This window comes from Dermochelys coriacea, chromosome 3 (assembly GCF_009764565.3).
Source record: "Dermochelys coriacea isolate rDerCor1 chromosome 3, rDerCor1.pri.v4, whole genome shotgun sequence".
NCBI lineage: Eukaryota > Metazoa > Chordata > Testudines > Dermochelyidae > Dermochelys > Dermochelys coriacea.
This window is the reverse complement of record NC_050070.1, coordinates 8,557,508-8,584,534: the sequence shown is the minus strand read 5'-3', so window position 1 is coordinate 8,584,534 and position 27,027 is coordinate 8,557,508. Positions and strand designations below refer to the sequence as shown.

The following is a 27,027-nucleotide window of genomic DNA, read 5'->3' as shown; positions in this document are numbered from 1 at the left end:
AAAGTAGCAGTGGAAACCACGGCAGCACGGGCTTCAATGCAGGTTGTCCAAGTCCACCTGGGTATGTGCTCAGGTTGCTAGTCTGCACTGAATCCCATGCCACAGCATCTTCATGGCTATTTTTAGCTGTGTTAACCAGATCAAAGTTAGCGGGGGTGGGGGGTGCTTGCTTGAGCTTCAATCACACCTTCCATTGCAGTGTAGACATACCTTAAACAGAGAAGAAAGTCTCTTGGAGTGCCCTGAAATGATTGGAGGCTCTTACTCACCCCTGCTAGAAGTCCTATCATTACCAGTGATGGTGGTATAAGTGGGTTCCATATATCCTACCTGGTTCTGGGTCTGAAAGATGGAACAAAGCTGACAGAATCATAGAAATGTTGGGCTGGATGGGTTCTCAAAAGGTCAGGATCAAGTAAACCTAGACCGTCCCTGACAGCTGTTTGTCTAAGCTGGTCTTAAAAGCCTCCAGTGACAGGGATTCCACAGCCTCCCTGGATATCCTGTGCCACTGCTTAACTAGCTTTATAGTCAGAAAATTTTTACTAATATCTAACCTGAATCTCCCTTGCAGTAAACTGAGCTGATTCCTTCCTGTCCTCTCCTCGGTGGACATGGAGAACAATTGATCGCCATCCTCTTTATAACCGGTTACATATTTGAGGACTGTTCTAGCCCACAAGCATGTTGTGACTCGGCAGATGTTTTCTTCCTTGCAGATCGACAGCATGCCGGCTCTGCTCCACTGCCCCAGCGTACTGGTGTGTGTAGGCCGGGAACCATTTAAACCATTAGTGATGGAGAATTCAAGGAAGCACTCTGCTGAGAAGCTCCCTGGCCTGCCTTCCCAATCCAGTGACAACAACATCAGTGGAAACAACGGAAGTAAGAAAGATGGTGAGCTGCATTGTCCCAGACAGCTCGCTGCAGGGCTGTCAGTCAGTCCATACTTGTGTCTCTCTGGACATCTAGAATTCTGGAGATTATATGCACATGTTGTAATCATAGAATATCAGGGTTGGAAGGGACCTCAGGAGGTCATCTAGTCCAACCCCCTGCTCAAAGCAGGACCAATCCCCAACTAAATCAGCACAGACAGGGCTTTGTCAAGCCTGACCTTAAAAACCTCAAAAGAAGGTGATTCCACCACCTCCCTAGGTAACTCATTCCAGTGCTTCACCACCCTCCTAGTGAAAAAGTTTTTCCTAACATCCAAACTAAACCTCCCCCACTGCAACCTGAGACCATTGCTCCTTATTCTGTCATCTGCTACCACTGAGAATAGCCTAGATCCATCCTCTTTGGAACCCCCTTTCAGGTAGTTTAAAACAGCTATCAAATCCCCCCTCATTCTTCTCTTCTGCACACTAAACCATACCAGTTCCCTCAGCATCTCCTCATAATTCATGTGCTCAGGTTCCCCAATCATTTTTGTTGCCTTCCACTGTACTCTTTCCAATTCTTCCACATCCTTCTTGTAGTGTGGGGCACAAAACTGGACATAGTACTCCAGACGAGGCCTCACTAATGTCATATAGAGGGGAATGATCACATCCCTCGATCTGCTGGCAATGCCCCTACTTATACAGCCCAAAATGCCATTAGCCTTCTTGGCAACAAGGGCTCACTGTTGACTCATATCCAGCTTCTCGTCCAATGATCTAACATGCACTGTCAATGCATGCACATCACTTTATTTACATAATTTAACCACTCTCAAATATTTCCACTTTCCCCTTGTTCTCTCTGGCTTCTTCCTTTTGAATTTTCCCCTGCCCCCCTTCCTCTGTTTCCTTTCCACATGCCCTCTCTCTGTGACTAACTACCCCCCCCCTGCATCTCTGCCTCCTCTCTTTCCTTCTTGAACTTCCTCCTTTCCTGCTTCTGTCTCCCCAGAACCCCTGTTTCCCCACATATCCCCTGCCCCCAACTCCTTCTGTTACTTGTCAGTATTTTCCCATTTGACTTCACTGGGAGCTGTGGCTGAAAATCAGGCCGCTTCATTAGGTGTCTAATTTGGGGCACTCGCTTATGCTAGCTTTAGGTTCAACCTCTCTGACTCCCATTTCCTTATCCGTGAAATGGGGAAATGATACTTGACAGGCTTTGTATCACCTTTTTGAGGCTTAGGGTTTGTCTACACTGCTGTGCAGTTCGGACTCTGGGGGTGAGAATAGCAGTGCGCACCTAAGTGCTATGCTGTAACTCCCCCGTGTGGATGCTGCAGGTGCAAACTGAAAAGGTTCCTAGTTCACGTCAACATAGTTCTCTTCAAACAGGATTATGTTAATGTGAACTAGAAACCTTCTAATTCATATCTGCAGTGTCCATACAGGGAGTTACAGTGCAGCACTTTGGTGCACATTGCTGTTTACAACCCCATAGTCCTCCCTGCAGGGCAGTGTAGACATAGTCAGCTAATATCAGCAGAGCACTTTGGAAAAGAGGCCAAAACAAGGAACTGAAAGAAGGGGTCAATTAAAGTGCTTATGTAAGGTTGGATGGGAACTACTTTGTGTCACCAAATCATAGAATTCAAGGCCAGAAGCGACCGGGAGATCTTCTAGTCTGACTTCCTGTGTATCACAGGCCACGAAGCTCTACCTAGCCACCGCCACACCGAGCCCAACAACCAGAATTAGACCAAAGTATTACAGCTCTCAGGAGACTAAACAATTGTGTATCACAGACAGAGAAGGGGTGTGAGCAATGTGCACCAATGCTGAGGGTCCTGAAATGGCAGGGAATTAATTGAGTGAGATATGCCCTTCTTGGGCTGACACCGTGGGTCTCCAGGCCTGGAATACCCATGGAAAAAAATTAGTGGGTGCTTAACACCCACCAGCAGCCAGGTGCCCCACCCCCAGCGCCTCCTGCCTGCCAGTGGCCCCACCGATCAACTCCTCCTCCTCCCTCCCAGTGCCTCCTGCTTGCCGCAATCAGCTGTTCCATGACATGCAGGAGGCTCTGAGGGGAGGGGGAGGAGCGGGGATGAGGTGTGCTTGGGGGAGAGGGGCAGGAAGTGGCGGGGCAGGGCCAGAGTTGGGGGCAGAAAGAGATGGGGTGGAGCCTTGGGGGAAGGGGTGGAGTGGGGGTGGAGCCTAGGGCTGAGGGGCAGTTGAACACCCACGGGGAAAGGAGGAAGCCGGTGTTCTTAGGTTTGTTTCCTGATTCATCCTTCTTTTCTGGGCCTTTCATACATATTCGGCACTTGATCAGACCTCTTAAACCCACCTGTACCTTCATGTCAATATGCAATTAACACCAACATACACATCTTCATTTTGGCCCCATTAATCCTGATAAGCATTATTATTATTCAAAGTAATGTATGTATAGAGTGCACCCTCCAATGTGTGCTCTGTCCTACGTGCATTTGTCAGCATTCAGCAAACATTAAAGAATAATTGTCCGGTACCCAGACATTTGTCTAAAGGCTTGGGCAGTTCCTCAATGCAGGTACCCGTAGGCTGAATAAGGAAGCAAACATATTTAGGGAAATGCATATTTGAAATTAGACAAAATGGGGGACAATCATTGTTGGACATGCTCTTTTCTGCATCATGGGATAGAATAGAAGGCATTACCAAAACATTTGTAATTTAAACTAGACTTAAAAAGAAAAGCTAAAGAATAGAAGCTTTTGGTATGACTATTCATTCTGTAGTTAGAGTTTATGGCACTTCTGTTAATTATGTCCAGAATTCTCATTATTCCCCCTTTGTTTTGTTTTCTTTTTCTCAATTCCAGTGAACTTTGGACTGAAAGCCAAAAAAAGTGTCATCCACCCAAGATCGGCTTCAAGCAACAGGTCAATGAGATTTTCCTTATCGTCAGAAAAGTCCTATGCAAATGGTCTCAACACATCACTGGAGAATGGTGGTCCTTTCCCAAACAACTGTCCACATGAAAAAGCTGGGGACCTCGTCCACTCCTTAGTCAATGATGACATTGAAAAACGAGTGCATATGAACAAGGATGGCAGCCTGTCCGTCGAGATGAAAGTCCGCTTTCGTTTGCTGAACAATGAGACTCTTCAGTGGTCCACACAGATCAAGAAGTCCAATTTGATGAGTAAGATGCCCTGTGAAGAGTCAGGGGTGGAGGAAGACAATGGAGTGGACCCCATGCAGAAAATGAACCTAGAAGTCAGCTCAGAGGCGGAAGATTCATCATATCCCTGTGATGCTGATTCCTACATCTCAAAATTCGATGAGTCAGAATCTGAGGAAACTCATTGCCACAGCTGTGGCAAGCAGCACCAGGACTATGACATTTGGAAGAATCCCATGCATGCTTCCCAGAAAGAGGAGCCTGATATAAGAAAAACTTGGCACACACGGTCTTCATGCTCCAGCACATCTTCCTGTAGGCGGGTAGTCCGCAAAAAGATGACCTCCGGGGAAAGCATCCACACCACATCCAGTGAAGAATATTCTGAGCACATCATGCATGAGTCTTCATGCTATTCAGAGACTATAGAAAACAGGGTGGAGTACTGTAATATTAAAAAGTGTAACTATCGAAGCGCTTTGTCTACAGCTGCCTCCAATGGAGAAGAGTCACAGAAATACACCCAAATGAACACTAGCAGTAGCCAAAAAGCATCTTCATTCAGACCAGTCTCACATTCAAGCTGTGAAAACAACCTGGATACTGAAGAAGCTGTTGATGAAGCCGAGGTCAGTAAGACCAATTCACAGAACGAGGATGAAAACTGCATGGAAGTTTCTTCAGTGATGTGTTCAAAGGAGGAAATGGATGAAATTGAAGGCAGCAGGGTTGGAAGTACCTTGTCCGGGTCATCTCTGCACTCCAGACAAAGTAAGATGAGTATGTGTGAGGAAACTAGTAGCATGGCAAGGACCATATCATCCTGCAGTTTGAAAAAGGCAGAAGAAGAAGATATAGCTGCATGCTCAAGTTCTGCCCATAGTGTCTACAGCAGATCTAGCAAGTACAGCATGCCAAGAGCAAAGAATGACCAGGACAAACATTCTGACAATGATCCAGTGATCTCTTCCTTTTCCAGTGAGTCCTGCCCTAAGAAAGATGCTGAAGAGAAGGAAGCAAAACAAGAAGACCACAAAGATAATGAAGTCGGTTCAGTATCAGCACAAATGGTGCCCAGGGAATCACTCAAAGATGACTTCAGCGAATGTGAAAGATGCTCAACAGAAGGCTCTTCACATTCCAAAGCTTGTGATGGGATTAGCAGGAGGAGTGACAGTGATGAAATACTTGTGTGCAATGCCTCCTGTTCTTCCAGGACATCAAAGAGAAGCAAGCACAGTAAGATTCATATGGATGCAGATTCTGAAATGTCCATGTCATCACTTAGATCAGCTTCTAAGAAAAGAAGAAAAATCTCTCCATGCAGAAGTTTCAAGACCAAACAGCAAGGCATCTAACTACTCCAAAGCTCCTGTGAAATCAAGAAAAAATCTCTTGGGAATCACACGTCTCATTCAGACTCTCTTCCTTCAAGCACATCATCTGTGAATGAAGCAGCTGCACCTCCCATTAATAATGAGGACCAAAGCACAAGTAGCACCTATAAGTGCTACAGTAAGTCTTCAAAAGGCACTAAACAGGGAAGCCAATCAGAAGAGAGCAGTAAGATGTCATCCCCTTCCTCAAGTTTGTCAAATTCTAATGGAAATGATGGAGAGGGAAATGCCAAAGTTAGTTCTGAGACCCCAAGCTCAAGACATGGAAGCATATCAGAGTCTTTATGCTCAAAATGTGATCAAGCCACTGAGGTTGGGAATGGATATCCCCCAAGTTCAAGTTCAAGAGTCTCTTCTTACTCAGACATGCAGGGCAAATGTGCAGAGACAGAGTTGTCCAGAACAAGCAATGATGGCTGTTCACAATCCAATGTGTCACGATCATCCAAACCCAGAAGGAAAAAAATGAAGAATCTTCATGCTGAGGTGGAAAATTCTAGCAGAGCATCGGCATCAGAGGTTGCCTCGATGTACAGTTTGCACTGCCCAGCCCCACCAAAAGGTAAGCCAAGCAGCAAAAAAATACGACTAGCGGTGTTTAAGAATTCCTCCAGCACTAGTGCATGCACTGAGTCAATGCTGACTGAGGACAAAGAGCAGAAAGAAGTAGTCGACTCTTCCAGACGAACTTCGTCAGGGTCTAAATCAGCAGAAACTAATACAATGAAAGCAGCAGAAAATAACTCAGATGACAAGCAAAGAAAGGACGGTGCTTCTTGTGAAGAGAAATTACAAGAGGCCAGTGCACCAGAGGAAGATGATCGTGATTTAGCACCTTCTGCCCTGCCAAATACATCTCCAGATGAAGTTGTACAGGAGTGGCTAAGCAAAATTCCTCAAGAGACATTGCTTATGAAATATGAAATGGAGGGTGATGGGGAAGAGGAATGTGCAGGGACAACCACCGAAATATCAAACTGTGAAAATAATCAAGAAATCTCGGAAGAGAAAACCAGTGAGAAAGAGGATGCAGGGGAAGGTGAAAACAGTGTAGAGGAGGAAATGGAAAAAGAGGCAGCTGAAGCCAATGCTGCTAATGAGGAGGCAGAAGAATGCCCCAAAGAGGAGAAGACTTCTGAGGTGACGTCAGAAGGCGCTGAAGCCAAACATGCAGAATGCAGCCAGTCTGTTGAGACCTCAAGCCAAAATAATAACAAAAAGGACTTGCCAAGCACTATCCAGACTTCGGTGCAGATAATGAAGGCATTGCTCAGTTCAAAACAAGAAGCAAAATTTGACAGGTCAAACAGTTTGCCTGAAGTGTCCCCCACCATGGGGAGGAAGCTCAGTAACTCTGCCAATATTCTGATCACTTGTCTTGCCAGTCTACAGCTCCTTGATGAAGAGCCATTAGATCCATCGGATAAGCCAAAATGCTTGAATAAGCCTAGATATACAGAACTGCTCAACATTTTTCAGGCCCTGTGGTTTGGATGCACAGTGGAAAAAGGAGGTCCGAGTTCAGGTCAACCAGGCAGTGATCAGACAAAGATGAGCTCAGGCTTTAAAGCCCAGAACTCAACATACAAAGACTTCACTCCAATGTCATCTTCCGGGGTTGACATCAGTAGTGGTTCTGGTGACTCAGGAGAGGGAAGTGTGGCCAGTGCCAGAGATTGCACCTTATTGCCTCAGAAGACAGTTAAGTCCAAATCAACTGAACAGGGGGCAAGTTTAGCGAATGAACCTGAACTGAGTGAGACCGAGGGACAGGGTAAAGAAGGAGAACAGTGTTCTCAGCCTTTAACATCCTTCTCAAAGTCCAAAGAGGAAGAAGAAGCAGTTTCTACCAGAGCGGACTCTCCAGAGCAGGGAGCTGAAGCAGACCACAATAAAGATGATCAGGGTAGTAACTGTGAAAATGGCGAAGGGGGCGAAAATGAAGTGGAAGAAAATAGCAAATTAGATGAAAATGAGGGACAAGCTGAAGCTGAAGCTGGAAATGAAATACCTCCAGAAGCGAATACTGATGAGGCAACTGAGCAACCAAGCAACATTGCTGAAATTGATGCAAATGCTGATGATACCAATGGTGAGAAAGAAGCTGAATCCAATTTGGAAGAGGAGATAGGGGAGGGTTCTCCCAGTGATCAGGAAGCCAAAGTCAAGGCCATCCCAGAAACCAGTGTGAACACGTACTCCATCGCCCAGCAAAAATCAGTCGACCCCAACCCAGTCTGGGTGCTGAGGCTGCTAAAGAAAATCGAGAAGGAGTTCATGACTCACTATGTCAGTGCCATGAATGAGTTCAAGATCAGGTGGAACTTAGAGAACAATGAACTGCTGGACAAAATGATATCGGAGCTGAAGGACGAAGTGAGTAAAAGAATACAAAAGAGCATAGAAAAGGAGCTAAGGAAGATCAAAAGCAGAGCGGGGCAGAGGACTCCAAGGCCTCCAGATGAAACACTCAGGCGTGAGTCAACAATTCAGACAGAGCAGAGAAGACAACGGTTGCATATCATGCGCAATAGATCTCTCTTTAATGACAGAAATATGACCCAAAGTAAGCATCCGGGGACAACAGACTTATCATTTGACATGAGCGAGGAAAATTTTGGTCTCAGTACAGCTCTTGGTGATGATGTTAGTGAACAACCAAGTGAAGAAGAATACTGCCCTGTGACACCTGCATAATGAAGAAAATGGCTTCTAAGCCTATAAGAAACCTGGTGGTGGCAGCCGATGCCCCAATTGTGAGGGCATTTGACTTAAAGCAAATCCTGAGGGCAAATGAAACTGAAAACAAGATGGTGGACTGTGCCTCAGAAGCAGTTCAGGACAGCGAGGTGATTCCCAGTGAGCACATACAAGAGGCAGAAGAGGAGACCAACCCAAATGAGGAGGATGGTGAATATGAACCTGACTACCCTGAGCAGGAACTGGATGCGGATGAAAAGAAAGAGCCAGAACAACATGAAACTGAGAGGAAGGAGAACAGGAAGTGAATGAAGATAAAACAGCAGCCCCTGCTGAGGGAGATGAAATTTCAGATAATCAAAACTGTGAGGAGGTGATGGAGGAGGAGAAGAAGCAGTGGAGGAGAAAACAAAGAAGGAAGAGGGGAATGAGGAAGAGGAAGTGAAACAGGAAGAGGGGGAAGAGGAAGTGAAAGAGGGGAATGAGGAAGAGGAAGTGAAACAGGAAGATGGGGAAGAGGAAGTGAAAGAGGGGAATGAGGAAGAGGAAGTGAAACAGGAAGACAGGGAAGAGGAAGAGGAAGTGAAAGAGGGGAATGAGGAAGTGAAACAGGAAGAGGGGAATGAGGAAGAAATGAAAAAGGAATGAGAAGAGGAAGTGAAACAGGAAGTGGGGGAAGAGAAGTGAAAGATAGAATAGGAAGAGAACAGTGAAGAATAGGAATGAAGTGAAAGAGGGAATTAGACAGAGTAAGTGAACCGGAAGAGGGATTATGAGGAAGAAACTAAGACGGGGAGAGGAAGTGAAAGAGGGGAATGAGAGAGGAAGTGAAACAGGAAGAGGGGAAGGACGAACAGGAAAGGAAAGAGGAAAAGGGAAGAGAAAGTGAAAGAGGGAATGAGGAAGAGGATGAAACAGGAAGAGGGGAATGAGGAAGACGAACAGGAAGAGGGGAATGAGGAAGAGGAAGTGAAACAGGAAGAGGGGAATGAGGAAGACGAACAGGAAGAGGGGAATGAGGAAGAGGAAGTGAAACAGGAAGAAGGGGAAGAGAAAGTGAAAGAGGGAAATGAGGAAGAGGAAGTGAAACAGGAAGTGGGGGAAGAGGAAGTGAATGAGGGGAATGAGGAAGAGGAACAGGAACAGGAAGAGGGGGATGACAAAGTGGAAGAGGAGGAGAAAGAAGAAGAAGAAGATGAAACACAAAATAAAGATCAGGAAAGTGAGGAAGAGCCCAAAGCCGAAGAGGAGACTGAGGGCAGAGTGGAGGAGGCTATGGGCGAGGCCGACAGGAACGATAATGAAGAGAATGCATCTGAATGTGAAGAGAATGCTGAAGTCTCTGATGCTGTTGAGGACTCAGAAGAAGCAGCCACGAGCAGAAACGAAGAAGCTGAACAAGAGCCCCAGGATGATGCTGGGGATGAGGCTGTGGAAGAAGCGAGCCCAGATGTGGAATGCAAGGCATGTTCAGAAGCATCAGCAGCCGAGGAGGAAAATGAAAGTGAAGGAGATACTGAGTGTGCACAGAATGGCGATGAGGCAGCAGAAGCAGCCGGCGATGAACCTAAGCAAGATAACGACCAAGACAGAGACACAAGGAACAGCGAGGTTCCTGAGATGGCCTCTGATGCGAGAGGAGACCAAGACTGCAGCAAAGGGCCAGAGACTCTCACCAAAGCAGCTGCCTTCTCCTGTAACTCTTCCATGGGAAACTGTTCGCAGCAATCCCAGAAAGGGTCAGAGGATGGAAGTGAAGGAGAGTGCAGAGATGGGAATCTGAACGAGGACCCTGATAGGGAGGCTAACAGTGATGGAAGCAGCAAGCCTGCAAAGATGTATCCTGACAGTGAGGAGGAAGACAAAGAGGAGGACAGACCATCCTCATGCATCAGTCCTGTAGATGGAGAGAAGAATGGTGCTGATGGCGCTGACCCCCAAAACAATGAAGACACCAATAATGGCCAGAAGACTAAAAAGAAGACAGAAAATGCTGATGAGATTGACCAAGATGACTTGGACTTTTAGAGCTGCTAATCAAAGACTGGGCTTTTTTTAATATATACTTTCGTTACGTATTCCAGTATTACCAATGAGTCAGTTCACCCTAATGGGCATGTCTATTAACTGAGTTAAACATGTAACCTTCTGTTGGAATCCTGTAAGTGAAATGTGTAAAATCAAGGTTGCTCACTCTCTCGTTTCTAGAGGGCTGATCAATGCGTTCAGTAGACTGAGGAGGTTTAAGAGAAATGTGGGTTTGGGGAGCTGCTGTCATGTGTGCATTTTCCTCTTATTCCAACTCTTTAGCTTGCCCTGGTATTTTCTTCTTGGGTAATTTATGTCTCAGCTGGGCTTCATTATGATTGACTTCAGGATGCCTTGATGTATTGCACGTAACCCTTTTGCAAATGCTGATAAACTGTGGAACCCTGACACCATCTGGATCATTTGCCAAAGTCTGCTTAGAGCCCGCATAGATGTCCATTCCTTATTCCTACTAAGATGCTCTCCAATATAGGGCATGATGCTGCGAGATGTGGAGTGATCTTAATTCCCATTGACCTTTCAATGAAGCACTCAATGCCTTGCAGGATCAGTTTAGCAGAGCCAAGTTCTACCCAGCCATCCATTTCTACTGCACTCATCGTCCTCGTATCTAAGCACTTTACCCTGATCTAAGGTCCCTCATACAATATTCTAAGAGGCACCATGCTTCTGAAATCAAAAGCAGTTGCAATTACTTAGTACCACTCAGTAATTGTTCTATAATTTATTTCCCCAGTATAACTGACCAAATTCATCTTTAAAGTGTAAAAGATTTGCCCAGTGCCACTAAAAGTACCAACTAGAGGAGTGTGAAATAGTCACAACAGAAGCCGGAACTTTTCAAAACAAGCTTGAGCCGAGGTCCTGTTTGGGGGAAATATAGCTAAATTTCACACTTCTTTTCTTGGTGGTGGGGCCATTTCGAAATAGAAACAGAACCATTTCCAAGAGGAGGTGACATTGCCTCAGCATGATTTGAAAATATAAATTTTTACACATCTTTGAGATACACAAAGCCATTTTACCAAAATTCACAGAAAAAAGAAAAATTGGTAAAGTGTGAAAATGCCTTACACAAAATGGATAAAATGTGTGTAGGCAATTTTCTGCAGCTATCTACAAACCGCATTAAAATAAGGCCTCAAAGTATCACTTTCAAGATTATTTTCTAAATCAGATACAATTAATTGACTTCAGCACATGCTTAAAGCTGACCCTGTGCATAAGTGCTTTACTGAATCTGGGCTTAAAAATGTAGAAAAATCAGATAAACTCTCCCTCCCCTGTCCCAAAAACATACTTGCATTTTATAAGAACCCAGTATTACACCAGATGGTCTAAGTTCTTACATCTCAAGTGAATATGTGCCTTGGTCTATGGGGTAAATTACACTCCTGTGCAAGGGTCTATGCGTGACAGAAGCTGGGCCTCTGCACAGATGTGACTTGCACCCTACATGAATATTGATTAACTGCCACACGGTATGAAGTCAAGTTTGAGGTTACATGTCACCAGCAGAAAACACCGGAATGCTGGAACTATGTTGTGACTGCAAAGGTCATGAAATCCAATACATGGATCTTCCAGAGTCCAAGACTGCACCGTCCCCATTTCTGCTGAGAACTGAAGAACACCGCAGTAACTTTATTCACCGAGGTCATCTCTTCGTCGTAAATGGGACTATCACATCAGTCATTCACAGGCACGTCCGCTGGCTCGGGCCCAGAGTTTCGAGTCTCAGACTGAGCAAGAGAACTGAAGACAAATAGAGAAGGCTTAGCCTGTATGCTCTCACTTCTACAAGCAGGTTAAAGAAGCACAAACAGACAGGCATGAGCAATGTCTAGCTATTCCTTCCAGAACTCCTACTTCCCTTTTCCAGATCCTTCAGCCTGCTGCCAATGATCCTGATCCAGCAAGGCACTTAAGCATGTGCTTAACTTTAAGCACATGACTAGTCCCTTTAACTACTCACATGGTTAAAGTTAGGCATGTGTTTAAGTGCCTTGCACAGCTGGAGCCAGCAAACTTGCTTTCTGGGTCAGAGACAAACAGCACATCTCATCTATCATTTTTCTTACTACTGTGGTGTCCTATGACACACCAACTTTATGATTGCGAATGAACCCCTTGTAACTTGGTAGACAAAAGCAGACAACATATAGCCAGCCAGGAGAACAGCCTACATTACAAACAGCTGGGAGAACTTCCTATTAGAGGTGTATTTTTTAAAATGTAACCATAAAACCACAAAAATTGGCAGGGGGACATGGGATGACAAAATTATTTTTAACTTGTATTTACATTGATGTCAACCTTGTCCCTATGAAAGAGAAAACCAGCACAGATATTTGAATTCTGCCCTGTTTGTATATCATTGTAATGCCTAAAGCATGCACATCCATCCAGGTAAGAGCCCAATCCTGTTATGTCCAACTCACACAAACAACCCTGTCAACTTCAGTGGGGCTATTTCCACAAGGAAGTGTTCCAGGATTGGACCCAGAGACTTATGTTGTTGAACTAGATCTTTTTCACTGATTCCCACTCCGGTCATCTTTCCCTCAAGAGCCCTGAGTTTTTGTGAATGGAAAAAGGATACATTGTAATTATGTTTCTCACCCTTGCTATGCTACAAAAGTTTACATTTCCCTTTGGCTGATATGAATCACTTGCATGTTAAAACTTGCCATTGCCCTCTCCTTTTGCCACAGGGATGCATACTGATGGCAAATAAAAAGCCCTCACATTCTTGCTGGCTGGGAAGATAACGCATGTCAGCACCCCAGGGGGGATTTTAGCTGCTCTCTTTCAGTGCGGAGTTAAGGCTGAGGAATTATGAACAATATGGCATTTCCACAGTTGTGTAAAATGTGTCTGGCTGTACATAGTTGGGTGGTTTTCTTTGCAAGCAGGACAAATTGTCTTTGAACATTGTTTGGGTTTTGTTTTTGTTTTTGTTTTTTTTAAAAAGACTATGTAGTGAAGGGTTAAGTGAAAGGTGATGAAGCATGTGATGGAAAATGAGATTGCAAACCACTGAAATAAAACAAAACTGCTTTCTAACTCTTGGGGTCTTCTCCAGATGAGTGCCCGGCAAAAACCAATCTCATACAGAGAGCACAGTGATCACACTTGCCTGGTAGTTCCTTTCTCACACAGTGTTCTGTGCAGCTCTGGTCCTTTACAATCCCAGCTGTCTTGCAGGAAGGGAGGGTCCAGTTGTTATTACAGGACCTCAGAGTTAGCCAATGGGATTCTGCAGAAGCTGGGAATGGGTGATGGGCTGGATCACTGGATGATTACCTGTTCTGGTCATTCCCTCTGAAGCACCTGGCATTGGCCATTATTAGGAGACAAGATACTGGACTAGATGGACCATTGGTCTGACCCAGTGTGGTCGTTCTTATGGTCAGAGCTGGTTCTGCACATTGCACAACTTCTTTAACTTTTCTTGAGTTAAATAGTCACTGGATCAGTGACATTCAGACTGTGGCTCGGGAGCCGCAAGTGTCTCCTGTGGCTCTTTGCAGCACACGACATTGAAACCCTGTGATTTAATTATTAACCACTCTTTTGGGGAATGTTGGTTGCTAATTTGGCTCCTGGACCACTGAGGTCTGAGTATCACTGCGCTGGCTGTACACAAAATGGCTTTATGGCAGATGTTGTAAAGCCCTCTAACTACCCTGAGGTTAGGGCGGTGGAGGTAATGGGATAACACAGCTGCCTTGTTACCCAGGGGGTATCCCCACACTACCCAGGCCTCCAGGGCACACTGTATACCAGGCACCTGGAGATGATATTTCCTTCAGTGTCACTCCCAAAAAGTACAATACTGCAGCTTTCCCCAACAGTGACACCAATGGCAGTGAGCTCACTGCATCTGCCACTCAGCGCCTCTGACAAGGCCGTATACTCCTGCAAAGGGGCACCCCAGCTAGCTGAGAGGAAGGATGGTCCCATGGCTGGGGCTGTCATTTGGCCCCCCTGGGAATAAGTCCCTGCCCTGTTATAGAATTCCTGTATGACCTTGAGCTTGGGCTTGCTGTGTCTCACTTCCACATCTGTATAATGATAAATTATGAAGGATTCTGATGATAAATCCGTGCAAGGCTGTGAGGTACTTAGCTACTCCAGTGAGACGAGCTTATAAGTAGAGCCTGGTGACAGTCTTTATCTTGTATACATTTTTGTTTTATTTTTTAAGGAATTTTGTGCGATTTTTATCTATTTGACCCAGAACGCCTGGAGCGGGGGTGGGGAGGGAAGCAAGGTCACATCCTGCCCCGGGGATTGGGGGGGGGCAGGAGCCCGCCTGAGAGAGATTGGGTCTTGTCCCCAAGTGGGAGAAGGGAGGCCCTGGGGGAGTTGGGTCCTGCCCCCTGGAGGGGGTTGGGTCTTGCCCTGAGGGTGCAGGGGTTGGAAGGGCCTGGGCGGGTTGCAGCCATGGCTTCTGTTCCACAGGACTGGATCCAATTCCTTGCTCCGGATATTGCAACCTGGCACATGGGGTCACAGCAGAGCTCAGGTTTGGCCTGGCTGCCCCCCTCATGAATTTGAGTGCGTGGATGCTGTTCAATCAAATTTGGCCCTGCGGTGCCCGTGAGTCAGGATGGAGGGGGTGGGGGCGGCCAAACCTGAGAAGCGCTGTGACCCTGTGTACAGATTGCAATGCCCAGGGCAGGGAGTTGGGCCCAGCCCTGTGGGACAGGAGCCACAGGATCGATGGTGGCGAGTGGGTTTTTCATTTTATTTCACATTTTCAAACAAACACCTTCTCTTTCCTTTTACACACATTGCTATTACACTTATTTTTTCCTCCCATCATTGGAATCACCCTAGTTTTCCATGAGTCCTCAGAAATAATTATGAGTGGTCCATTAAGTTTGTTTGCTAATTCCCTTAATAGCCAAGGACGCATTGTACGGAGAGGCTGATTTGCATATGTTCCTATTCATACAGGAATGATTTCTGGGAAGTTCTCTGGCCTGTGTTATAGAGATCAGATAGATGATCGCAGTGGTCAATTGATTTTTGGTGGTGGGTTTTTTTTTTTTAAATCCCTGTTTAAAATGCAAAGGACCAATTCCTGCCCATCGGCTGCAGGGTCTGGCCCAGCTGAAGTGTTGCAGTGCGGCTGCAGAAAAGGGAGAGATGGGTAGGAGCTGGGGTTTCTGCTCCAAGTACCCAGGGGAGCTCTGCTGAACAGGATCTCCCCAACACCCTGCACACAAGGGGGGGGGGGGGCAGGCCAGCTGTAGGTGGATCACTGACTAGGTGGCTCCACAAGCCATACCCACGTGCAACTGAGCCACAAAAGCCAGCAAGGCTACAGCTTTGTTGCCTCTTTAGCTGTGCTGGACAGGCTGGTGGTTAAGGTGTTCGCCTGGGCAATGGGAGACCTGTGTTCAATTCTCTGGTGTCTCACAGCCTTCTTGTGTGCTCCTGGGCAAGTCATGTAGGCCCATAAGATCCAGGGTACTTAGGTGCCTAATTCCTATAGATTTCAATGGGTGTTAGGCACTTGGATACCTTTGGGGACCTGGGCCTTAGAGAATATGCAATGGGAGAACAAACTAGGATGTGGGAATCAGGTTTAGAGCACACACAGGGGCGTGGGCCTAAATTAGCCAAGACACTGTGAGATCTTGCTTAATGCTTTATCAATAAGACTACCTTTGAATTAGAACAGCCTTGAAACTTACCAATATTGTCCATCTTCAGCTGAACCATTTGATAATCATTTCCCCTGTTGATCACCCGCCATAAATGGAGGCCAAGCATCTTTGCTTCTCTTGCAAGAGCCGCCGACTTGGCAGCTCCCTGCTTCATTTTACATACTTGGGGCCAAACCCTGCTCTCAATTGCACTGCCACACAACTGGAGTCACTCCAGCAGAGTCACGCTGGATTTTCACCAGGGAAATGGACAGCAGACCTCAGGGATCTGAGAGGGGAGCACAAGTCTTAGTGGGAGCAAGTAGAAGTCATGCTCCTAAATCATTTACATGCTTCTGGAGCTGAAAATTCCCACTGATTTTAGTGCAGGAAGAGGGGGGGCTTGCCGCGGTCAGAAGGGCAGAGCTGGGTCTGTTATGCTTGCAGGAGAAATATGTACATGAACGAAGAGCTTGTCAGGTTAAAAATCCCTTTAGTTTCATTTTGAAAAGGCAGGGATTAGTAATGTGACAGTTCCCCCTGTGCTCTGGGAAGGGGGTAAACTGGAGGGGATGATTTGGTTTGCTAATCCTCATGTTTCAAACCCTGGGAGTCCCTAGAACCCCAAATCCAGTGAAATGCTGGAAGCAGCTCCTGGGAGACCCTGGTTCAAATCCCACCACCAGACTAAAGTGAGAGGGACAGAGGTTTCCCTGCTAAAGACAGCACCCCACTGCCCCGCCCCCCGCCCCAGTTACTGCTGAATCTGCCCCTGCCAGAGATTATTGTTTATGCATCGAGCTCAGCCACACATGGCTGAGGACCAACTTACATTGCTTTATGAACAGATCACATTGTACTGAATGGCAGGGACATCCCAAAATACCACCTGGAGGAGGACACCCCTTGTTCCATAATATCTTCCTCATGCCCCATTGTTTCTGCAGGATTCACATCACTAGTGCTGTCTAAAACAAATATCTGACGCACACATGAAGAGAATGGGCTGGCAATGGGGGGGGGGGAGGGGCGGGATCCCGGCACAAACAAGTCTGTGCTTTTGTGGAAAAGATGTGCCCAGGCAGGCATAGGATCTTTATTATCTTCCATAGCAGTTGCCTACCCTGACCCACACTGACTTAATTACACCAGACGTCTCTTGTGACTGCCAACTAACCGTGGAAAGGTTCTTGCTCTAATCTCATCAGCTTCACCTTCCTGTGACATCTTTTGAGCAGAGACAGAGGACTGGGGATCTCTGGCAACATCCTTGAGCCACAGCTGGCAGCATTTGGGAACAAGCCATCAGGCATACTGTTCGGAGGAGGGGAGGGCAGAGCAGATACTAGAAATGAACCAATAAACCACAAGGCTGCATCTTCTCCATCCCTGGTCTCCCTCTTCCTTCTCCTGTCTCTCTTCTCGTCTGTTGATCCTGGTGAAGATTTCCTATCCCCACCAACCCAGCAAGTGCTGCATGGTTTTTTTGCTCACCCTTCCTACGAGCCCTACATCCTGCTGCTCCCTACCAGCTAACCACAGGTCATCCACCAGCATGTGCAAGGAGCAGTGCTGAGTAGCACTGCTTGGGAAAGGAGATGGGGCGAGCCCATGTGGCTGGCTCCAGCTTCCTGAAAACAGGGATGTATGTGTGCCCCTGGAGGAATCTTGGCCCAGATTCTCAAAGATATTAGGCATAACATAAGACACAAGAATGGCCATACTGGGTCGGACCAATGGTCCATCTAGCCTAGTATCCTGTCTCTGACTATGGTCAGTGCCAGATGCTTTTGGCAGTCAAAGGTTTAAGGACACCCAGAGCATGGGGTTGTGTCCCTGACCATCTTGGCTAATAGTCATTGATAGACCTCTCCTCCAGGAATTTATCTAATTCTTTTTTTGAACCCAGTTATACTTTTGGCCTTCACATCATCGCCTGGCAACGAGTTCCACAGGTTGAGTGTGCGTTGTGTGAAGAAATACGTCCTTTTGTTTGTTTTAAACCTGCTGCCTGTTAATACATGAAGTAGGAGTTACCTGATGAACTTATGTGCAGGGGTAATTAACACTTCCCTATTCACTTTCTCCACACCATTCCTGATTTTATAGACCTCTATCGTATCCCCCCTTAGCTGTGTCTTTTCTATTCCCAATCTTTTTAATCTCTTCTTGTATAGAAGCTGTTCCATACCCCTAAACATTTTCATTGCCCTTCTGGGCACCTTTCCCAGTTCTAATATAGCTTTTTTGAGATGAGGTGACCAGAACTACATGCAGTATTCAAGGTGGGGGCGTACCATTGATTTATATAGTGGCATTATGAAATTGTCTGTTTTATCGTTTCTCTCTTTCCTAATGGTGCCTAATGTTCTGTTTGCTTGTTTGATTGCTGCTGCCCATTGAAATCAGTAGGAGTTCAGCACCTAAATACCTTTGTGAATCTGGAGCCTACAGTCTGCCTCACAGAGGGGCACACTGAACAAGCCTTGAACATTAGTTCAAGTACCAATGCTTTAGTCTCATTCCTTCCCCTTCCATAGGGAAAATGGCTTATACCGAACACTACTCTCTCTCTCTCTCTCTAGCTCTCTCGACAATGTAGAAGCTGCCCTCTGAGTGGAGAAGGAATCTGGATTAGTTACACCCATGCTCAAGAAACAAATGGCATATTAACTACATTTGAAGATGATACTAAACTGGGAAGGAGTTGCAAATCTAATGACCTCCCAGGGACTTTAGGACTAAAACCAGGAGCCTCTACCATTTAAGCTAAAGAAATCCATGAGCTTGCATCTACAGTAGAATTACATATTCTATGTGAACTGGCCATTGTAGGTAGACAAAGTCCCAACCCCCCACCCCCACCCCACCACTACCACCCAGGATGGGATACACAAGCATCCATGAGGAGAGAGGAATAATAAAAAGGGACGAAAAAGGAGTTGGTTATGGGGGCAGATGATGCGATCCAGCCTGGCCCAATGTGGCTAATATATCTGTAGATGTAAATAATTCATAATGCAAATACTCAATAGGGAGGCAAAACTTCCACAAAGTTTAGGGTGATGAGAGGTGCTGCAGTAAATGCCAGAGGGGCATATGGCCTGCATAGCCAGAAGCACCTCAGAGCAGGGGTGGAACAACTTTTCTCTGTACAGTACCATACAGCCAGGGCTGTCCCTAGAGAAGTGCGGGGCCTGGGGCAGAAGCAATAGCTTTGTCTCTTCTGGGATCGACTACGCTGGCCAATCGAAGCATGGGACCTGGAGCTGGGGGGGGGGGGGGGTGGACGTGACGGATTCGTCTCTTCTGGGACTGCTATGCCAGCCAATCGAAGCATGGGGTCTGGGGGGGAGCAATCACACCAGCGCACGGGGGCCCCCAAAGTTTGGGGCTCGGAATGGTTGCCCCAATTCGCCCTACCCAAGGGACGGCTCTGCATACAACCATCCCTGGAAGAGTATGTTTACATCTGGATGCCATCTCTCCAGACAGCTATTGACTGATTAGAGGAAATTCAGAGAAGACCCGTGAAAACGATAAAGGGCCTGAACAGGGATGTAGTCGAAAGAGAGAACCTGAGACATGAGGCCTGATATAAGGGGCTTGCTGTAAGGCCTAAGGCCTGAACTAAAGTCAGGCCCTGCGGCTATAAAGCAAAGTTAGCAAGAGTCAAGCTCTGAGCAAAAGTCAGGCCCTGTTACAAAGCAGATGCCTGCTTGCAGGTTCACGGCTCAATACATGAACTTGGCAAGACCAGGGCTGATGTTGCAAAAACACAAACACTCCTAGGCACCAAATATTCACATAAACACATTCCAGAAGGGTTGCACCACAACACCCCGATACAAGGTTATGGTGTAAACACACTCCCCAAAGACGATACAGGGCCACACTGATCTCTCCTAAGGATAAGAGCAGGATGATTGGGTAGAGATGGTTTGATTGGACCAACAGGTACAAGGTAAAGGGTGGTAACTAACCACGTCGGAGTGACATGTAACTTGTTGTATCAGTGTATAAAAGAGGGGGGTCACAGAGCGGGTGTCTTTGTCTAGCTAGGGTGGGGGAGCAGAGAGTCCGGCTGCTCACTGAGCTGAGTCCGTTATCACAGGCCTACACATTTCACTGTACCTGTGGCACGTACACACAGCCAACAACTGACAACAGCGAGTAACTTATGAGGAAAGATTCGAAGAGCAAAGTAGAACTGAGCGTGGCTAAGAGACAACCAACCTTCTGGCCCTATTCTGCTCTTCTGTTTGCCCATTTAATGCCATTGACAGCAGGAGCATTACTCCTGATTTAGAGCCGCCTGAGCTCAGTAGCCAGCCCATTAAACCTATAAAGCTTCACAGGGAGTAAAGACCCAGGATGGGAATACTTAGAGTGGGTTTGTTGTGGGGATAGGAATGTGAGGAAACTGACTGGGTCCTAGGGGAAAATTTGTGCCAAGGAAACGGATGATGTTGTAGAATCGTTTCCCAGGGGAGCCCCCATCAGTTGGGCTATTGAACGCTAACCTTGTAAATGTACAAGAGGGAACCAGCTGGCATTGACTGGGAGACAGACTGGATGACTCACTAGGTCTCTATGCATAGAGCGGTAACATCTTTCTGGACCTGGAGGCTAATTCCATGAGCACGGCTAGGCAACAAGCAATACTGTCAACAAGACCAGTTGAAAACGATCCTCCTGCCTTGAAAACACTGAACAACTAAAAATCCTATTGGTAGAAGGGTGGGGATGGGGGTGGGGGGGTGGCAGACAAGGATTTTAAAGAAACTAGTTTTAGCTGAGGACGTTTTGGAGGGATGTAGAGGGGAGATACCGTCTGTCCCCATCCATACTAGAGTTGGAGCCAGGCTGGTGGCAACAGAACCATGGCCACTGATGGCAGGGCTCTAGAATGGTTTTATCGAATCAGGGCAGACAGGGATTGTTTGCTTCTGAAAAAAACACCTTATAAAACCAGGCTGTTCACTACAGCTGTACATGAGTGAACAGTGCCTCGCCCAACGTAATCCCTGTGAATCTCCAACTGAGGCCCCTCCGTGCTCCTGCAGTACAAACAGGGTCAAGGAGGTGTGGGCTCCTAAATCCTTTCTACTGCCTCTATGTGGAAGACGCTCAGATTCTGTGGCAATGGGCAGCGTCCAAAAACCCTGAGATGGTAGAATAGGGCCAGTGTTAGGCAAAGGTCACCTGGAATGCTGAGTTCTTGTCCCAGGGGCACCACAGCCTGCTGCCCCACCCCGTGCCACAGCATGACTCTGGCCTGACCACCCCTTTAAGGGTATGTCTGCACTGCAGGTGGGAGGGGTAACATCCAGGTTGGGCTGACCTATACTCACTAGCTCTTCTCAAGCAAGCATGCTAAAAATAGCAGGGTGGCTGCGGTGACACGGGCCACGGCATGGGCTAGCAGCCCATGTTCACACCTAGGATCTTGGCTGGGGCTGTAGGCAGGCAGCAAGCCCGAGTTACCATCTGCACCACCTCGGCCACTCTGTTATTTTTTGCACGAGTGCTGGAGCATAGGGAACATGTATATGGCTACCCAAGCAGAGAATTACAGCCGGGAGCTGCCACACCATAACTAGCCCAGCTCCATCCTGTCTGCACCCTCCCACCTGCGGAGAGTGCACCAGCACAGCTCCAGGACACCACAGGGGCTGCCTAGGGTGGCAAAATGTCTAGGGCCAGGACAAGGCCTAGGCACCACTTAAGCCCTCCAACAAGAGGACGTAAGGTGCACAGGCCTTGCTTGAAGTGCACCTGGCAGGACAATCTAGAGCACAGACTGGCTAGCAGGAGTCTCACTAAATACCTCTCCCCTGTGGTAAGGTAAACAGAGCCTCTTGGAACTGGGCTGTTTACAGCATAACTTTGACTTTGTGGTGTTGACAAGGCCGGAGATGGTGAGTGATGAGGGGTCCTCTTGCCCTCACTCCTAACTGCTGCTTTACCCATGAAATTTCACCCTTTCCAGCTAGAACAAGTGCGTACTTTCCCTTTCTCAGGGGACTTGGCCTTCCCTCACATAGGCACAGCCATAGCACGGCCTGCCATTGCTAACAGGCAATCTGCTTTTCTTCTGTGCATCAACGGGTCCATTCACCCTTTGAGACGTGCACCATGTTCCTGTGGCTACAGATGGCGACTACATGGAAGGTGATTCCAGGTACAAACTTCAGGGAGCTTATGTGCATTGAGGCCAGAGACACTGAACCAAACTATGGGTCCCTGCTATGGGCGTGGCTATCAGAGGAACATTAAGCAGTATCTCTGAAGTGGTGTATATAAACCACTCCTCCAGGTGGACAGTGCTCGAGCCAGAGAACCCTGCTCTAGAAAAGACAGAGTCCATTGGAAATTGCACTGCCTTTCACAGATCACCACAGAAATTGCTGGCGTAAGAGCTCCAGTGCCCTTTGGCAGTTAAGGGGTGAACCCTTCCTGTGGCAATGACGCAGTGAATTCAAAGGAGCCCTTAGGAGATGGGCATTATGCACATGGCAAAAGCAAGAAAGTCATCATCATCATCAAGAGAGGCTGCACTAATTGCCTCCCAGGAGGGGGAATCCACATGCAGGGCTTGCTATTGGTGGATTTGAACTTTACCACCATTCCCTGGAGACCCCGATTGTCATCCCCTGGAATAACCCACGCGCATGAAGATACATAATAAGGGTAAAGCAAAAAAATCTTCTCTCATCGGGTGGAAAGAAGAAACGTCTTGTCTGACCCAGAGCCGGGCAAACCCCAGCAGGTTCCGTCCCTGGGGAAGCCACAGACACATCATTTTGCTTTCTGTCTGCAATCCCTGACGTTTTGCATTGAGTTTAGGAGTTAGAAACCAAAAAGCTGCTGAGACACCCGGCCGAAACTGGTGCGTTTTCAGTTTTCTTGGTGACTACAATGTTGTGGTCCTTTAAAACCTTTGTTATCTCCTATTGGACCTGATCCAAAGTCTACTGAAATCAAAGGAAAGATTCCCAGTGGCTTTGGATCAAGCCCTATCTGCGGTATTTCCTGGTATGTTCATCTCCATTTTTACTACACAGGGCACTGAGAATACATCAGATTCTGAGTTTAACTAACTGCAAATACCTGTGCAAAGGCAGATGATTGGGATACTCTTATTCAAACTCTGAGCAGCATTACAGTAACAGTTAAAGGCTCTAATGAGCTCAGGCCCCATTCTCTTAGGCACAGAACAAACACATCATGAGAATCGGTCCCCAGCTCCAAAGAGCTTCCGGTCTGCATAGACAAGGGCATGGACAGGCGAAATGACTTGCCGAAGGTCACACATGAGGTCAGTGGTATTCCGTAGAAGGGGGAGCAATAGCTCAGTGGTTTGAACATTGGCCTGCTAAACCCAGGACTGTAAGCTCAATCCTTGAGGGGGCCATTTAAGGATCTGGGGCAAAAATTGGGGATTGGTCCTGCTTTGAACAGGGGGTTGGACTAGCTGACCTCCTGAGGTCCCTTCCAACCCTGGTATTCTATGAATGCAGATCTCCTGCTTCCTAGTCACTGGACCACACTGCCTTGCCAGGAGTAATACCTTACTCATGTGACCCTAGACAATTCAGATGGGAAATAAGGTGGAAATTTTTAATGGTGAGAGTAATGAGCCACTGGGACAATTTACCAAGGGGCGTGATAGATTTTCCATCACTGCAATTTTTAAATCAGGATGGGATGTTTGTCTAAAAGCACTGCTTTAGGAATTATTTTGGGGCAGTTCTCTGACCTGCGTTATTCAGGAGGTCAGATTAGAGGAGCCCCATGGTCCCTTGTGGTCTTAGCTGCTATGAAGCTGCTCCATAACTAGGCCCATTAACACCAGTAAGACCACTCGTGATGTGAGGTAGGAGTTGGCTGCCTATCTACCTGTGAAGAGCTGGGCCAAACATCTCACCAGCTAGCCCTTCATGATCTAATAAGGCAATTGTCAATATTTCAACATCACTTCCCTCATACTGTGGTGGCAGCACATTAAGGCCTGCTAGACGTGGCTCGGGAGAAAGACAAGCAGGCACGTTGCAAAACGGCCCGTCTGAGAGGGTTTAGACTGGGAACCGTCAGCTGATCCCATCGCTTGTGAAACCGTTGTGCACTTTTGCAGACATTTTAAAGAACCCACAGTGAGTTTGGAATAAAAGCTGCCACCAAGCCAGGGGCTGTAGATTCAGATTTCATTGCAAACACCCCACTTACTAATTACATTATTATCAATAAACATTTATTATGAAGCACGGTGGGATCACACAGAGGTGAACTAGGCTGGAGCCCCACTGTGCTGAGTGTTGCAAAGACATTTAGGAAATGCCAGCCCCTGTCCCAATGAACTTACAATAAAAAAACCAAGGCATCATAATCGCTAGCTGTTACATAGCGCTGTTCATCAGCAGATCTGAAAGCACTTTATAGTGGAGGTCAGTATTGTTATTCCCATTTTACAGGTAGGAAAACTGAGTCACAGGATAGTGTAGTGACTACACAGTTGCTGGCTCCAACAGACAGCACTGTAAATGAACCCATGTCAATTAGATATGGACGAGACCGCTGTAGGATCTTCCAGTCCATCTGAGAATCTATTCTCTGGTCTACTTTTACATCTCCCAAGCGAGATGGGTCCCATTGTCTCACTTATTTGTAATTCAAGAGTGTTGTCTAAGTTTTGCTTGGCTGTCCATGCTTGTGTTCAAAGTACAGCAGGTTGGGAAAGAAAGCCCAGATTTATAAAGCTGAAAAATATTATATAAAGAAAAAGAAAGAGCGATGCAGAGAAATGCAAATAGGCAGCCAGAAGTAGCTGGGGATCAGCTGTAACGGGAAGGTTTCAGTTTGATATATGGTGTCACAGCTATTATTAATGGTTTGCTGGTTTTTACCTTTAAAAACTTTGGCTGGATTATTTATTATGTCACCCCAGTGTACAGATGATCTATGGAAGGGGCAATAATATTTGTTCTTGGCCTCTTGGATTTACTGGGTTTTTACAGACTTTAATTAGGTTTAATTCTGCCCTCCCAACACATAGAAAGAGTGTGTGCATGCACATATACAGACACACACACAGGCATGGACAGACACATTCATATACCCCAAGATTAAATGACAAAACATAAAGTAGAAAAAACAGTTTTAAAAAAATCGTCACATTTTAAAACCCTTTTCACCATAACGAGCAGCTCTGCTGATGGACTTTGCATATTATGGTTGGGTCAGAAGGTTTGTTTTCATTTGCAAAAGATCAAGAACCCAGGAAATCCAATAGGAGAAGAAACTCCACCAGAACCATGGAGTTGGGATCTTCCCATTAAATTTGTTGTATTTTCCAAAATCTACAGATTTCATTTGAAAACGTTTCTAGCCTCTCTGGTTGCCAAGGTAAGAGCCACCTCTTTGATGTAAATGGATGGAGGAGCTGCTTTTGGGTTCAGTACACAAACTATTCAGGCCTTGCCTCACAATGTGTTCCTTCCGTGTCTCTACACTCCAATCCTTTGGCTCTTTCTACTCTCTTTGCAAACTTGCCCCTGAATTCCCAGATCTGTTGCAGCCCACTACATTCCCAGACTCCATCCTCAATCCCTTAATGCTGCCCTTCCATCTTTCTAAACTGATGCCTGAATGCCCCCTGCCCATGCTTTGCCAGCTCGCGCTGCTTTCCCCAGTCAGGGATGATGGAGAAAAGAAAAGCAAGCTCAAATAACAGACCAAAATCTTCCTCTCTCAGTTACACCTGTGATTTAGACCTAGGTGACCTGGGTTCAAGTCTCCAGCTCTGCTGCTGCTTTGCTGCATTACCTTGGGCAAGTCATTTCCCTCTCTGTGCCTCAGTATCTCCTTCTGTAAAATGGGGGATAATGATAAATGACCTCCTTTGTACAATGCTTGGAAATCCACTAGTAAGAGCTAGGTGTTACTACTGTTTTCCCATACTTTCTGCATTATGATTCTGCATTGCCCACGCAAGTGATTTGTAACCTCAGAAAGTGGGGTAACACTGGCATGTGCAGGGCAACAGCTTGTTTGGGCCTACAGAAAGGGATGACAGTGATGAAGGAGGGCAGGCATGAGAGAGGATGATGCTGACCTCCCACTGCCAAGGCTGAGACTGCGTCAGTGAAACTATGCTATGGCAGAGTCACTTGGCTCCCCTGGGCCCACTGCCCAGTGCGGGACGCAACAGCCGTGGGAGAGCTGTGTGCGTGTCTGCAAGCCGAGTCCAGTGTTGGACGGATTCCAGCAGCAGGACACTGGGGAGCCCTCCAAGCAGTGATAGTCAAGACACTGGGCTCCCCTCACCCACATACAGACTGAGATCCTCCTCTACTTCAGCCCCTTCCTCCCCCCCCAACTCTCATATCTGCTTACCTCTTGGCTCCCCCCACGCCCCGATCAACCCCCAGCCCTCTGCAAACCATGCAGCAGCTCCGTGGGGCGCTGTGGTGGTGGTGAATGGCTGTGTAGATGGGGATCAGAGTGAGTAGGGATATGTAGGAGTTGGGCGGGGGTTTTGGATTGGAAGGGGAGCTTTGCTTGGATGAGTCATTTGGGACTCCTCTCATCACTTCTAGTCCCCACTTTACCCTCCATCATCCTTATACACAACCCAAATTCCCTTGTGATCCCACCCTTCACAGCCTCACTCGGGCTCCCTGCCTCCCTTGCAGGCCCACACACCTCCCGTGGCTCCTTACCCCCGATGCCTCCCTAGAATTTCCACAGGATCGACTGGCACAGCCCTGCCCCATCCGAGCCCCAACGGGAACCCTCATCACTCGCCCTATAGCCTCACACTCTCAACCCTGCCCTATAGCCTCACACTCCTCAGTACACAACGGTGGACGTGGCAGAGTGTCCAGCAAATTTCTCCTCCTGCCTCCCTAAGCGCACTGGGGAATTCCATCAACCAGAGCATCCCTCACAAGCTGCATGGGGCACTTGTGGACGCCAGGGCCACCCACCTGCAAGCCCTGTGGCTCTGCACTGGTCTTGGCTCATCCCCTTCAGCTCCTTGACAGCATAGCCCTCCAGGAAGCGTCCCACCAACCACCGCCTCAGGAACCCATGGAATCCATAACCAGCCTTATTTTAGCTACTAAATCCCCCAGGGTTTTGGGGGATAACAATGTCTTGGAGAGTGA

General features: G+C 47.1%; 1 protein-coding gene across 1 annotated transcript in view; it reads left to right on the top strand.

The window, feature by feature from the left end:
• The window catches only part of RP1L1 (RP1 like 1), a 30,114-nt gene extending 19,936 nt beyond the window's left edge, over positions 1 to 10,178 (top strand). Inside the window, 5 exon segments of the mRNA XM_043509914.1 lie at positions 720 to 897; positions 3,751 to 5,292; positions 5,815 to 8,127; positions 8,130 to 8,360; positions 9,247 to 10,178. Coding sequence (XP_043365849.1) covers positions 720 to 897; positions 3,751 to 5,292; positions 5,815 to 8,127; positions 8,130 to 8,360; positions 9,247 to 10,178 — 5,196 coding nt within the window.
• The last annotated feature ends 16,849 nt before the right edge of the window (positions 10,179 to 27,027 follow it).